The sequence below is a fragment of the Phyllostomus discolor genome, chromosome 3 (genome assembly GCF_004126475.2).
Source record: "Phyllostomus discolor isolate MPI-MPIP mPhyDis1 chromosome 3, mPhyDis1.pri.v3, whole genome shotgun sequence".
Lineage (NCBI taxonomy): Eukaryota > Metazoa > Chordata > Mammalia > Chiroptera > Phyllostomidae > Phyllostomus > Phyllostomus discolor.
The window spans coordinates 49,403,586-49,419,763 of NC_040905.2; the positions used below are offsets into that span (position 1 = coordinate 49,403,586).

The 16,178-nt window shown below is 35.7% G+C and overlaps 1 protein-coding gene across 4 annotated transcripts in view; it reads left to right on the forward strand.

The window, feature by feature from the left end:
- Window positions 1-1,607: 1,607 nt before the first annotated feature.
- The window catches only part of TENT2 (terminal nucleotidyltransferase 2), a 55,189-nt gene continuing 40,618 nt past the window's right edge, over window positions 1,608-16,178 (forward strand). For 2 of the 4 annotated variants that reach the window (XM_028511104.2, XM_028511105.2), the window contains exons 1-4: window positions 1,608-1,940; window positions 9,761-9,934; window positions 10,131-10,220; window positions 12,866-13,103. In XM_028511104.2, coding sequence (XP_028366905.1) covers window positions 9,798-9,934; window positions 10,131-10,220; window positions 12,866-13,103 — 465 coding nt within the window. In that variant the 5' untranslated portion in view covers window positions 1,608-1,940; window positions 9,761-9,797. Of the gene's footprint in view, window positions 1,941-1,966; window positions 1,985-9,760; window positions 9,935-10,130; window positions 10,221-12,865; window positions 13,104-16,178 lie in introns of those variants that run through there. The other 2 variants (XM_036020461.1, XM_036020459.1) reach the window with 2 other exon arrangements.

The following is a 16,178-nucleotide window of genomic DNA, read 5'->3' on the forward strand; positions in this document are numbered from 1 at the left end:
AATATTTGGAGACTACATAACAAAGAAGTAACCTATGGGGCAAAGAAAAATCTTCAGGGAGATTAGAGTGTATTTTGAAATGAAGGAAAACAGAATATATGGGATCCAGCACAAAAAATGGCCCCCTTTTAATTATAAAATCTTTTATTACAAAATCATAAGCATGTAATTCTGTAACATAACAATATCACACTCAAGCACACCATATGATATTTTAGGTAAAATGTTCAAATTAGAACAATAAATTATTACACCTATATCATTACTACTAACCACACTCAAGCAGGTGTTACTTTGGCTCTACCTTGTATCAGAATGTATGGGATGCAGCTAAAGCAGTACTTTAAGGAATACATCCCACCAAATGCTTATACTACAAAATGAGAAATTTCTCTAGTCAACGACCTCGGTTTTCAAATGAAGAACCTATAAAGTTAGTATTATAGAACTGTACCCCTGAAATCTATATAATTTTATTAACCAATGTCATCCCCATAAATTCAAGAAAAAGGAAACTATAGAACTTTAAAACTTTAAACAAATTTAAATGCAAAAGTAAGGAAATATAACAGCACAAATAAATGAAATAGAAAACAAAAACAATAGAGAAATTCTGTGACAACAAAAGCTGGCTTTAAGATTTGAGATCAGTAAAGTTGATAAGCCTCTCCCCAGATTGACCAGGAAAAAAGAAAGATGACACAAACTACCAATTTCATGAATGAGTAGAGGGGAGATTTTATAGATATGGAAGGACAATAAAGAATATTGTTAACAGAATTACACCGATAAATTCAGTAACTTAGATATCTTCACAACTATTAAACCTCATTCAAGAAGAAATATAAAATATTTGTTGATATTAAGGAATGTCAGCTATTATTACTGACAAGGTGCTGAGTGTCAGCTTAAGCGATAAATAAGGGATTTCACACTCAAGTAGCTCACAGCTCACTGGTAGGAAATAAAAAAGCCTAATACAATCCTGGCTGGTGTGGCTCAGTGGATTGAGTGCCAGCATGTGAACCAAAGGGTTCATGGTTCAACTCCCAGTCAGGGCACTTGCCTGGGTTGCAAGTCAGGTCCCTGGTAGGGTGCACATGAGAAACAATCACACATTGATATTTTTCTCCCTTTCTCTAAAAATAAATTTTTTTTTTAAGATTTTATTTATTTATTTTTAGAGAGGGAAGGGAGGGAGATAGAGAAACATCAATGTGCGGTTGCTGGGGGTCATGACCTCAAACCCAGGCATGTACCCTGACTGGGAATCGAATCTATGACACTTTGCTTCACAGCCCGTGCTCAATCCACTGAGCTATCTACGCCAGCCAGGAAAAATAAAATCATTTTTTTTTTAAAAAGCTTAATACAGATTGGTGTAGATGAGTGAGTGAAAACTGGATTTGGAAACGCTAGGAGAAGTCACCCGCCTGAGACACCAAAACCAGTACAAAACGTTTTTTAGAGGAAAAAACCACTAAAGACCATCTCTAAACAAGCTCGGACTCCAGGCAAGCATGCGCCTGCGCGTTTAGCAAAGAGCGCGCAGGAGGCTGGAGGCAGGAAGCGCGGATGTTGCCGGAAGTGTGGCTTCTCTTCCAACTGTTCCCATCCGGGGTTAAGTCGGTCTTCCGGGTGTTTCTGACACTGCTGTCTATGCCGCTTTTTGAGCTACTTTTTGGTCTTCCACGTCTTACCACCTTGGTCTTCAACCTCTTACACTTTGCTGGCTCTGCCTCTTCTCCTGTCTCTCTTCCCCGGCCGCAGAGTCCGGTGTTCAGAAAGTAATCCGGTTCCGGAACCGGGCCTAGCTATTCCGCGGGCTACTACCTCTTTGGCTCAGGCGAAAGCTGCGAACGAGCGCGCGGGTCCGTCGTCGCTCCGGCCTTGGAGCTCCTGGGCGGGCAGTGCCGATAGGCCCTGCCCCTAGGACACCTGTGAGTCAGGGGGTTTCGGCGCGGGGCTCATCCTGTAGATCCAGGTGGAGGGCGGGGCGCGGGAAACTTTTTTGAAACTGTATTGTTTTGTTTCGCATGGAAGGTTCTAGCAATATCTCTTCCCAGGTTTATGGGCAACCCCTATGCTGTTCTACTTTTTCAAGACTGTTAGTACCGTTTACTTTTTTCACTCTTTTCCTCGTGCCCCGTCCTCGGTCTTGGACGAAAAGAGGAAGATTGTCATGGGATCCTGCATGATGTTTCGAAGGACGGTTTAAATGGGCATGACTTTGCGTCTTGCCTCAGTTCTTCACGGAAAGTGCACAGATTAGGACAGTCAGATTACTGCATACTCTGCCACCATCCCCCACCCCGTCCAGCCTTTGTAGATGGGCTCTTCCTCTGTTGTTTCTAGTCCATAATACGAGGGATTTTGTGTCTCACAACTTCCGTATTATCCAAGTATCCTGTCTTGTTTTAGATCTCTTTTAGCTCTGTGTTTAAAATAGGAGTTGTTTATTTAGTTTGCGTATACCAATTGGGTGAACAAAAAAGAAACAGAAACGGTAAAACTCAAGCTAACTTGGCAACTCGCTAACAGATGTTTAGTAAAAGCGACCCTAACTGAACAATAAGTTTGCATGTTTGTATTATAGGTAACATACTATTTTTTGTAAGTGCCGACATATTGTATGGTTTATTATCACAAGGGATTAACATGTACTGCCTAACAGCCCAAAAGGCTCTTACTATGTACTGATAGCTAGTAATAGTAACATTGTTGGTGTGATATCCCCAATTAAGTCTGATGTGGAAATGATGTGTAACAGATAGACTCCATGTGGCACAGTTCATTTAAGAAACGTCCATTTCAAACCATGTGACTATATTATTTTTTTAACACTTGGATGGAATCTAATTAATAAAAAGGAGTGTCCTTTTCAAAATCTGCAGGTGGTTTTGACAGTGAGTGAGCAGGATTTACAAATTGGACTGTTTGCACTGTGGAAAAAAGAAGTGTGTTTGGGGGATGGATCAAAGGCATTTGGATAAAGTGAAGCGATAACTGGATGTAGCCACTACAGTTTTGAGTCTTATATTAGGTAGATTATGCTTTCTAGGGAATCCTGATGAAGGAATTATGTAACCTTGGGTGTTCTTTAATTCCTTGGAGGAGAGGACAAGTTTAGGACAAATTCCAAGACGTAAACTCCAGGATCAAATACTATAGCACTAGGAATTTGTAAACTAATCTGTTACAGTTTGTCTCATGTATGATTATTTACAAATAAACCTGTATATTTTCTTATTGGGTCAATCTTAATCAGAAGCAATGCTTAAGATTCCTTAAAGCCAGAACCAATGCAATGGTTTTAAAACAGTTCGCAAGTTATCTAGATTACTCTATTTTATAGTTAAGTACAGATCGAGTTACATAACTTTCAAGCTAAGAAAAATAGGATGCCACCAGTATCTGGATTTTATTTGTTTAGTATAAAATTTCTTGTACTTGCTACCACAGTTAATGTGAAGTAGTGTTTTATATATATAAAATACTTAGTAAAGCCTTTCATTCAGAATATGAAGAGGACAATTTGAAATACTGTGGAGGACCCCTTAATTCTGATGTCATAGTAGTTTTGCCAAAACTGTATTCTGTTTTTAAAAAAGGATCCTTTATTATTTTTATGATAGATTGTTATTTTGCTGATCTTTTTGTCATAAAAACCAGAGTTGAAATGTATTAGGGAAAAGGTTAGAAAGAGGAATTGAAACTCATGGGCTTTTGGTTTACTTCCTTATCCCTACATGGTCATACAGGATACCTGCAGTGTGGAGCATTGAAAGCCATTGGTTACATTTCCTAGGAATGTTTCTTTTTACCTTGGGGACTGATCTGGTACGAGCCAGACTTGAAGGTCAAGATTCATACTGAGGAGAACCTGACCAGTATTTTGTTTGGAGGGACTCCAAAAATTTTAGTGCTTATCTGGAAATTTGGGACAGGTTGAACTCATATTTACCCTAAAGTAAACTTTTGGCTATGGAATCATTCTAAGTTTCCAAGCCTTGCATAATTGGTTCATTAATTTTGTAGAGTACTGCTGGGGCACAGGACATGTTTTGACTTATTCTTAGTTTGGATCTGACCAAGTAATGGGATAGGAATTGGTGAGGTCTGAGCCAGTAAGTCATTTTCAGTCTTCAAATCTGAATGCATGTGTATAGGACTTTATTTGGATGTTGAAAAAAAACATACATAAAGGGTTTACGGTTGTATGAGAAACAATTTATTACATTATTACTTATTGTATTATTTTCCATAGGAACAGCTGTAATTCTACTTTTGTCCTACTCTGTATTATTTATAGGTATACACAGTGTCATAGAATTTTAACTGTGAACTGATTTAAATAAATCTGAAGCAACATTTTAATTCTCATTTTTCTGAGTACAAATTCCATCCCTTGTTTATTATACCTATACTTGTAGTGTCTATATTCCAACAAAATGAAATACTAATCAGAATTTATTACTATAATGACTTGTATTTAATGTCATTTTCTGAGGAATTATGTGTAATAGGAATTATGTTTTATATGTATTGGAGTCAGGGAAGCAGAGTAAAGAAGGCCAAGAAAGTATGAACCCAGGCAAAGGGTAAAACAAGGCATTAGCTGTCACTCTTGAATTGGCCATTCTATGATTATTGAGTATACTTTTAATACGGATTCTGTGGAATACTGCTTAGTTCCAGATATTTTCATTTCCTCTGAGCAGTTAAAATCAGTGTAGTAGATTTGATAGGATTACGTAAAAAAAAAAAAAAGCTGACAAGACATAAAGGCCTGCTGAGGAAAGTTGACAAACTTGTTTTCTGGAGGTAACATTTGTCTTTGATTCAAATTAGAGAGTAAGGCACTTGGGACGAGATCTGATGGTGGTCAGAGACTTGTCCAAATCTTTTTAAACCCAGGACTGGTGTACCTCACTGTCGGTGGCCAGCCTGCGGAATTTTACTCTTACAGAATTGACAAAAAAAAAAAAAAGGGACAAATTTTGTATGATTGATTGATTGATTGATTGATTTCAGGTCCTTCTCTTTTGTTGTCTGCTGCTCCAATTTTTCCAACCGTCTTGTGTCAATCCCCAGAAGCAACTGCTTTTTTTTTTTTTAGCTGCTTAAATGTTCTTTTTCTCTGTTTTTTAAAAAAAAAATTACAGCTATTCTTTGGGTTGACATCTGCTGAAAATGAAGATTTAGCACCTTTATGTACTCTCTCATCATAAATTGTGATGTATATAAATGTGAATATGAATGGGGACCCCAAAAACCCCAGAATTTATTTATAAATATTTGTATGTATATATTCTTACATGTTTAAACCTAAGTCATCTTCAAAGTGCTCTCCATTTGATGCAACATACCTAGTGAGACATTTTTTCCACTGCTCAAAACAGTTTTTGAACTCACCCATTTTGATGCCTTTTAGTGCTTTGGCTGTTTTTTAATTAATCTGTTCCATATTAGTGAAATGTTTCCCTTTGAGGACTTTTTTCATCCAGGGAAACAAAAAAAGGTCCCTTGGGACAAGATTGGGTGAACAGGGAGGAAGTGGCACAGAGGTCATGCAGTTTTGGTCAAAAACTGCTGAACACTCAGCACAATGTGGGCAGGTATGCTCGTAAGTCAGCGATCATTAAATGGGCAAATGTGTTGAAAGAGTATTAAAAAAAAATTGCTGAAACTGAATGCAGCGTCTCACAATAATGCCATCTGTAACACTGATACAGATGGCTTCCTAGAACACTCAGCTAACAAGGGAAGCCTGTACTACAAGGGGCCCGCCCTCCAGAAGATAATTCCATTCTTTTTGTGTCTCCTCTCATATATAACTTATAGTGTAATATATGAATATATGTAATTTTAAATATAAGATGTAGTTAATGATGTGAATATAATCTTTTGAAATATTGATTATGCTATTACAGTTGTCCCATTTTTTTTCTCTCCTTTATTCCCCTCTGCCCTGCATCCCTCCTTCCACCAGCATTCCTCCACCTTAGTTCATGTCCATGGGTCATACCTATCAGTTCTTTGGCTTCTCCATTTCCCATACTATTCTTAACCTCCCCCTGTCTATTTTGTACCTACCATTTATGCTTCTTATTCCCTGTACCTTTTTCCCCATTCTACCCCCTCCTCCTCCCTACTGATAACCCTTGCATGTCATCTTCATTTCTGTGATTCTGTTCCTGTTGTAGTTGTTTGCTCAGTTGGGTTTTTTTTTTTTATAAGTTCAGTTACTGATAGTTGTGAGTTTGCTGTCATTTTACTGTTCATAGTTTTGATCTTTTTCCTAGATAAGTCCCTTCAACATTTCATGTAATAAGGGCTTAGTGATTATGAACTCCTTGAACTTGACCTTATCTGGAAAGCACTTTATCTGCCCTTCCATTCTAAATGATAGCTTTGCTGGGTAGAGTCATCTTGGATGTAGGCCCTTGCCTTTCATTACTTGGAATACTTCTTTCCAGCCCCATCTTACCTACAAGATTTCTTTTGAGAAATCAGCTGACAGTCTAATGGGAACTCCTTTGTAGGTAACTGTCTCCTTTCCTCTTGCTGCTTTTAAGATTCTCTCCTTATCTTTTGTCTTGGCTAATGTAATTCTGATGTGCCTTGGTGTGTGCTTCCTTGGGTCCAACTTCTTTGGGACTCTCTGAGCTTCCTAGACTTCCTGGAAGTCTATTTCCTTTGCTGGATTGGGGAAGTTCTCCTTCATTATGTTTTCAAATAAGTTTTCCATTTCTTGCTGTTCCTCTTCTCCATCTGTCACCCCTATGATGCTCATGTTGGAACATTTAAAGTTGTCCTGGAGGTTCCTAAGCCTCTCCCCATTTTTTGGATTCTTGTTTCTTCATTCTGTTCCATTTGAATGTTTCTTTCTTCCTTCTGCTCCAGATTGTTGATTCGAGTCCCAGTTTCCTGTCACTGTTGGTTCCCTGTACATTTTCCTTTATTTCACTTTTCGTAGTCTTCACTTTTCCTCTCTCTTGTGACCATACTCAACCATTTCTGTGAGCATCCTGATTACTAGTGGTTTGAACTCTGTACCTAGTAGGTTGGCTATCTCTTCACTGCTTCATTTTATTTTTGGAGCTTTGATCTGTTCTTTTATTTGGGCCATATTTTTTTTGTCTCAGTATGCCTGTTACATAGTAAGGTGTGGGGCATTAGGTACTTGCCAGGCCTGGGCTGCTCACATGGCTGCCTTGTGTCACTGTGTGTGTGGGAGGGGTTCTAGAGGGAACAATACCACTTGCTCTGCTGTTGGCTGACTTTCAGTCACTTCCCCTGCTACCCACAAGCAAATTGGGCCCTTATAGTCCTGATTCCCAGATGGGTGGGTTTGTGTACGTTCTAGGACCTGTGGGTCTCTTCAGCATTTCTCTTGTGAGGCTGTTTCCTCCTGCTGCCGCAACCCCCACAGATTTTTATAGTCAGAGGTTTTGAGGCTCTATTTCCTCACATTGGAACCCTGGATTGCGTGGTCTGTCTTGCTGCCCAGTTGCTCCTCCCAGGTTATCCTCACGCAAATGTGGGACTGCCTGGTCTGCCAGGTGCTGCCTTGCCACAAGTCCTCTCTGCCTCCACTACCCGTCTCCACCCCTCTTGCCAGTCTGGATGAATGTTACTTTAACTCCTTGTTTGTCAGACTTCCATGCAGATCGATTTTCTGGCAGTTCTGTTTGTTTTTGTTTGTTTGTTTTTGTTTCTGTTTTTTAATTCGTTGTTGTCTTTCTGATTGTGTGAGGAGGCAAAGTGTATCTACCTATGCCTACATCTTGGCCAGAATCTCAATTTTCTAAATACAATTTCTGTATTCAATGTTTGTGTTGTAGGAACCAAGTAGGTAACTGATTATATTTACTTTTTTATATGACCCTTTGAGTATGCTTTTTCTGTTGTTTAGTAATTTATTTTATGCTTGACTTGCTGTTTTTCCGTTCCTATAATTATTTCTGCTCTGTCAGCAGAACTGCTCTCTTTGGTAAAGTTCATCAGGTAATCTACCAATTAACCTTCTTTTTTCTCTTTGGATATCTCCCTAAAGCCTTCTTTCCTGCTCTATTCAAGCTGTTAGCTTCCCTTCACCATAATCCTGGTTTTCTTTTTCTTTTTTGGTAACTTACATGTCTAACAAGGTTTTTGTCTCCCTTGCATTGATAGTATTGTTAGGCATTGGATTACAGCTTGGGAGCGATTCTTTCAGGGACTTGAAGGCATTGACTCCATTGTCTTATGGTTTCTACTGTTGCTTTAAAGCATTTTGATTACCAACCCTTTGTTTATAACGTTTTCCTCTAATATTTTATATGCTTTTTTAATATTCTGAAATTCTAAAATTTTACTCTAATATGCTTTGATATTAATATTTTAAAAAAATGCTTTGTATTCATTGGGTTCTTTAAATGTAAGGATTGGTGTTCTTCAGTCTTGGAAATTTAAAAAAATGTATTTGGTAATTCTTTTTTTGTATTTTATCTGGAGCTTCTATTATGTTGGATGTTGGACCGGGTAGTTTGATGTTCTTCTGTTTTCTCTCTTATTGTCCTGCTTCCTTTCTGCCCTCATCATTTTTTCCTTTTTGTTCCTTCTAAGGGATTTTCTCAATGTTATCTTTTCACTTTCTGCTGGATATTTCCGCTTTCAGTATTGTAATTTGCAAAAGTCTCTCTACTTTTTAAACAACTAATGTTTTTTTCATTAGGGAGTTTTTTGAGGGGCTTTATTTTTGAGTTTCATTTGTTCTTGGCATTGTTTTTGTTTATTTTCAGATTTTTTTTTCTTTCTGGCATCCACGACATCTATTTTAAGTAAGAGGTATTAGAAATCTAGTTGGAGAAAGCTCTGTGTACATGGGTGGGCAGTTCAGCAGTAGGCCTTATCGTAGTTGCTAGCAGCCTTGACTTTTCTTTGGTGGAACCTGTTGACTATGTTATATAAACTCTCTGGTTACTATATTATATGGTTTCTTAGTTATTCTGAAAATGAGTTTTCTAATTTCCTCCTTTATGAAGGTGTGCTGGGGATTATTTTAATACTTGTTTTCAGTTTGTTACCTTACCCTACTCTTTTTTAAGTTTGTAACCTTTGGAATCAACTGCAAAGGAATAGATATCTAGATTCCTGCTTGGGTCAGTGAGTGGTTCTGATTGCTTTATATACAAGGTTTTCCCTATTCTTGTGAACTAAGCCCTTTTACTGAAAGTCCTTTATGTAGTTATTTAGACTTTGAAGGGAATCTTACAATTTTAGAAGTAGTTATTAGGCAATACAAATTCCTTCCTTTGCTTGATCAGATCTGTAAGATCTCAATCATAGGAACCAGATTTCATGAGATGGTTCTGTCTTTACATAAGTTATATTGGGAATAATCTGTAGGGTTTCATTAAATGTTTCCCTGTTTTTTAGTGTTCCTTTTTTATGACCAGAGTATGTGGTGTTAACTTGATTTCTAAAAGATATATTGATACTAGGCTAAATTTATTAGGGACATTCATCAGAAATTTTGAAACTTACATAGATTGTGCTGGCATTTGAATAATGCTATGATTAATCTAGATTTAAAATTCTTTGTTGGTAAGTTTTCTGTTACCTATAGTATGACTTAAGACATCTATTTCAGCTTTTAAAAATAACTGCAAGTAAAATTCATAACTTTGTAACCAGTTGTTTTAAATAGAGGATACTAGTTACCAAAGAGCTCAGTATCTTTAAGCTATAATTAATTTGTCTTTTAAAACTATTCTAGGCGGAAGAATACATGTTCACTTTTAGTGAACAAGAGTATGTTCCCAAACTCAATTTTGGGTCGCCCACCTTTCACGCCAAACCATCAACAATATAATAACTTCTTTGCTCTGTCACCAACTCTTTATTCACATCAGCAGCTTATCGATGCCCAGTTCAACTTTCAGAATGTAGAGTAAGTATGGAAATATTTTTGCCTGTATCATAATGTAAATTTTGTTTTCTACTTGATGGAAACACTTTTTATATGAAACATTTGAAGGTAGAGAAAAATGCCATTTTGACTTGTTTTCTTTTGATCATTGAAATACTTATTTTTTTCTGAAAAAATTTTAAGAATGTTTATTGCTATTGTTCTTTGTTTTTGGTAGCTTGTCTAGAGCTGTGTCATTACAGCCGTTGACATATGGAAATGTCAGTCCAATACAGACTTCAGCTTCCCCATTATTTCGAGGAAGGAAGTAAGTACTTCTTATGGATTTTAAAATAAAATTTTTGCATATCTTTTACTAAAATTGTATGGACACTGTGCCCTAAATTTTTTCCTGGTATCTGTGCGATCAGTCTTGTCACAGACTTTTAAAACTTCTACATAATATTTAAAGAATTTTAGAGATACTTTATTTACACTTGCTATTGTAAGTTTTATATTGGAATGATGCTATATTTCTTCAGAAAACTACTTTTAATTGAGATTTTTAACTAAATCAGATGGCTTCCTGTATTTATATACCAGTGCTGCCATAACAAAGTACAACAGACTGATTGGCTTAAACAGCAGAAATTTGTTTTCTCAAAATACTGGAGGCTAGAATTCCAAGATCAAGGTGTTGGCAGGTTTGGCTTATTCTGAAACTTTCCTCCTTGGCTGTTAAAGATGGCTGCCCTCTTTATGTGTTCTCATGTGGTTATCCCTGTTTCTGTGTTTTCTGTGTTTTCCCTCTCCCTCCTATTAGTGATATTGATTAGGACCCACCCTAATGACCTCATTTAAACTTCTTTTCAAGGCCGTACCTCCAAATACCGGGGGTTAAAGCTTAAATATATGATTTCTGAACAAGATACAATTCAGCTCCTATAACACCTTCTTTTTAGTATAGTTTACTATTATTTGGTCTATCTAAATCTTATACAGGTAACAGTCCATGATAAACATTATAATGAAAATTTCTGCATGACATAAAGCTTTCTATAGAGAAGTCAAGAGCCAATTAATTTTAACTAGTTTGATGAAAGAAATTAATGTATCATAAAGTAATTATAATAGGGCTTTAGAGGTGATTATTAAAGTATGATTTGGCAATACTTGGTAGATGTTGCTATTTAAAGCTTATATAAACATTTCATAATTTTTGTGTCCAATTAAAAATAATACTACTTGAGATTGATCATAACTATATAGTAGGCCTTGTTCTAAGGACTTTACAAATAATAATTTGATTAAGCTTCACAGCACTTTATGATGTAGGTACTATTAACCCTCTCCTGTTGAGAAAGCTGAAGCACACAGAGGTTAAGCAATTAGTTACGCAAGTAAAATAGGTGTAACTATGATATGAGCCCAGGGGGTCTGGCTTTAGATACTATGTTTAGAAGCACTGTGAGTTGTTCTTTAGTTGTCATGGTGAAATCTGTGTAGCGATGCTAAAAGTACTGACTTTGTTTAGATTTTCAGTTTTTGGAAATTGCCCTGATAGCCAATTGGTGAATCATGAGTAAAATAAATTCCACTGGTTTATAGTTATACATATTTTAAAAACTAAAATTGACATTCTCAAAAGATATTCAAAATATAAAGCTCTAAATTACTTTGAATGTTTAAAAAATATTAAGTATGCTTATGTTTTTAGCACTGTTCACTTTAGTGAACAGATACAGGAGTTCCAGTTATTTGTGGGTCTGTCAAGGAGAGAGAAATTGGCAGAATCCAAAAGGAATATTTTAATAAAAACCTTCAGGTTTCTATGACCAGTAGAATTTTAGAGCTTAAAAGGAATTGGATTCCTATGGCATTACCTACAAAAAAGTATTACCTACATGAACAACTTGATATATCAGTGAAGTAAATTTCTCTTTTCAACAAATACTACTTTTTAAATGATTTTTATCCTTGCCTTTTGTTTTGCAAGATTTTAAGCCTCCAGAAAAAATTTAAAGAATAAATGAACACCTGTATTTCATTAACCTAATATCAATTAAAGTTTTGCTACATTGTTTTTTTCTGCCTCTTTCTCTTCTATCCTCACATTCCCCCCCCCAACCTATGAAAGCAAGTTGTTTACTTCATTTGACTTTACCCCAGTATATACTAGTGCATTGCTCCTAAAAACAAGGATATTTTCCTGAATAACCAAAAGTACATTGATGATGTCCAAGAAATTTAACATCATTAATATAATCTGAAATGTAGTTCATTTTAATTTTTTTAACTTGTCTTATATCTTTAATAGCTTTTTTAAAAAGTAAATATCTTCTTTTTAAAAAAATTTTTACTTATTTATTTTTAGAGAGGGAAGGGAGGGAGATAGAGAGAAACATCAATGTACGGTTGCTGGGGGTCATGGCCTGCAACCCAGGTATGTACCCTGACTGGGAATCGAACCTGCGACACTTTGGTTCGCAGTCCGCGCTCAATCCACTGAGCTCCGCCAGCCAGGGCAAAAAGTAAATATCTTCTAATTTGATCTTGCCTACTGATGAGCCAGAACATAGGTGGATTCAAAGAGCCTTTTTAAAATATATGGCACTTGATTAACTTAATTTTATCCTCTTCTGTTAGTTTGGATCTTTCATTATTAGTGATTTTATAAATAGAAAACTTCCTGTAAACTTTTCACTGCTGAGATAAAACATTGGGGTAGTTCAAAAGTAGTAGACTAACCTTAATGTATATATGTAGTTGTGTTTTTCTTCTGCATTATTCTCATTTTTCCTGAGGTTTTTTAAAGGTATCTCTTGTGCTAAAAATGGATATTTTAAGATTCATAATAGAGCTAATATGGGGCCATGATGAGAGAGTCATTATTGTCATATTTATATATTAATTGTTTTGTTTGTTATCAGAAAGTTATACCTTTAATTACTAAGGTATATTGCTTGTTTTCAGGAGATTAAGCGATGAAAAAAACCTTCCTCTGGACGGTAAACGGCAACGTTTCCATTCACCCCACCAAGAGCCAACTGTAGTTAACCAAATAGTGCCTTTGTCAGGTGAAAGAAGATACTCAATGCCACCATTGTTTCACACAAACTACGTACCAGATATAGTCAGATGTGTACCACCTTTTCGAGAAATATCAATTTTAGAACCTAGAGAAATCACATTGCCTGAGGCCAAAGATAAGGTAATAATAATGAAATTTTAGTTTTATCTTTTGGGAAGTTACTGTATTTTGCTGTGTATAATGTGTACTTTTTTGCCCAAATTTTTGAGGGTAAAATAAGGATGCATATTATACATGGGTACTACTGAAATACCTTGTATCTGTTCTTGTGTCTTGTACGTATTTATTACATAACAAATATGTTTATAATATATGCTATAATATGTTCAAAAAGAAATGCCAAAATTCCTTTTTATACAAAAAGCAAGTACCTAGATATAAATGAAGAAAAAATTGAATTAAAAAATTAAAACGAAAGATTTTTTTCCTTTAAAGCTTGGGCCATAAACGTGGGAATGCATTATACACAGGAGCACACTATACACAGTAAAGTACAGTAATATAAATATCATGTTAAAAGTATCAAAAATATCTAATGTCTTGGATCGAGTAGAACTTGCCTTTTTTGCACTATTTAAAGTACTGTTTAACATAGTTTTCTGTCAAATTTTGAGTTTTTGATTTTAGCTGTTTTTTTTTAATGGAAATGCAACTTTCATATTAGGATATGAGATAGTCACTGTTTGTTAAAAATCTGTGATTAGAGCCCAAAACATCTGTTTTTTCAGTTTAGAGAACTGTCTTGTTACTTATTACAGAAAAACAGTTTTCACATGGATATTGTAATAAAGTGTTAAAAATCATTTTCTTTTGGGATATTTTTGTTTGTCATACAGTTTTTGCATGTCAAAAATAGAGAAGAATCTGGGAGTCACTGAGGAAATAATACATTCAAAATAAGAAAGATTTTTCAAAAACATTATTTGTTTTAAAAAAACATTTCAAATAAATGAAATGAAGCTATTTAAATAATTGTTTTTGGAAAATGACATTATCAGCATTGGGAAGCAGTGAGTTACTTCATACCAGTATTAGAAGCATATTTCTTCCCTTTCTCCTATATATATATTTTAGATTTCATTTATTTGCTTTTAGAGAGTGGGAGGGAGGGAGGATGAGAGAGAGAGAAACATTGATCATTTGCATCCCCTACTGGCACCAAACTGGCATGTGCCCTGACTGGGAAGAGGACCAACAACCTTTTGCTTTGCAGGACAGTGCCCAACCGACTGAGCACACAGGTCAGGGCCCCTTCTCCCGTATTTAGTGAAACACGACAACAAAAATTCCAAGGTGATTTAGAAGAGTTTATAATGTAAATACCTGCATTCCCTTGTATTGTCTATGGCTTATATTTGCTGTTTTTGCATTTTCAGAGCTGGTTCCCTCTTGAGAAAGACATTTGTTTGCTAAGGAGAATAAGCCTGAAGGGTGTATAGTGACTTTGTATTGTTCATCTTGGGTTCCTAGCAACCAGCATAGGTCTAGAACATAGTAAGTGTACAGAAAATGGTCAAAAGAACACTTTTCTTCATTCCTTTGTTGTGCTGCTTTTAATTCTTTTTTAAACTGAGATAAAGTTGTAAATAAAATTTACTTTTTTAAAGTGTATGATTCCATGGTTTTTAGTATAGTCACAAAGTTGTAAAACCATCATCACTATCTAATTCCAGTATATTTTCATCATCCCACAAAGAAATCATGTACCCAGTAGCAGTCCCTTCCTCATCCCTCCCCCTCCCCTTAGCTCCTGGCAACTACTAGTGAATTGTTTATTTCTGGATTTGCCTGTTCTGAACATTCCATATAAATGGAGTTATACAATGTATGATCTTCTTGCTTCTTTCACTTGGCATGTTTTCAAGGTTCATCTTGCTCATTAGCAATGTATCATTTTTTAATTCTTTTTTTATAGCTGAATAAAAGTCATTGTATAGATATGTCATATTTTGTTTATACATTCCTCAGTTGATAGACTTTTGGACTGTTTCCATTTTTTAGCTGTTCTGAATAATGTTGCTATGAAAATCTTTACAGGTTTTTGTGTGCACATATTTTCATTTCTCTCAGGTAGATATCTAGGAGTGAAATTGCTAGGTTATGTGGAATGTCTATGTACAACTTTTTGAGGAACTGACAGTTTTCTAAAGTGGTTATACCATTTTACATTCCTCCTAGCAGTGTATGAACATTCCAATTTCTCCACTTTCTTGTTACACTTGCTATTGTCTTTTTGAGTATAGCCTTTCAAGTGAGTGTGAAATGATACCTCATTTCCTAATGACTAATGATGTTGATCATATTTTCATTTGCCTGTTGGCCATTTGTGTATCTTCTTTGGAGAACTGCCTATTCAGATGTTTTGTCTACTTGTGGGTGGTGGTTATTATTTTTATTTTTGAGTTTTAAGAGTTCTTTATATATTCTGAGTACTCTACCACTATCAGATTATTGATGTATATGTATATTCTCTCATTCTCTGGTTTGTCTTTTTACTGTCTTGATGGTGACCTTTGAAGCACAAAAGCTTTCATTTTGATGAAGCCCAAGTTATCTGTTTTTCTTTGATCGCTTAAGCTTTTGAGGTTGTGTCTAATAATATTAAGGTGTTATTCTGAGAGTTTTATAGTTTCAGCTCTTAGATTTTTGGTACATTTTGAGGTAATTTTTATGTGATATAAAGTATGGGTCTAACTTTAATGTTTTTGCTATTGTTGAGTTGTTCCAGTACTATTTATTAAAAAGACTGTCATTCTTTTTTTTGAAATTTAATCTTTATCATATTTTTGTCTGTTACCATGTAGTCCCCTTATACCTCCCTCCCTGTCATTCTTTTCTTACTATGAAGTAGGAAAGACAATTAGGCAAAACCCATGGGAGGCAGGGAAAAGCAAGGTACAATGAGAAAAGACTAACTTTGGATATTTTGGTACCATTTTCTCTTTTTCCCCTTTCTCCTTTCTTTGCTTCCTCATTTTGTTATTTTTTAAAAATTGATTTTAGATAGAGGAAGGGAGAGAGAGAGCAAGAGAGAAACATCGATTTGTTACTTACTTACTTATGCATTCGTTAGTTGCCTCTTCTATGTGCCCTGACTGGGGATCAAATCTGCAACCTTGGTTTATCAGGATGATGCTCTAACCACTGAGCAACTGGCCATGGCCGCTTTCTCATTTTAAAGAAACTCTTGTCATG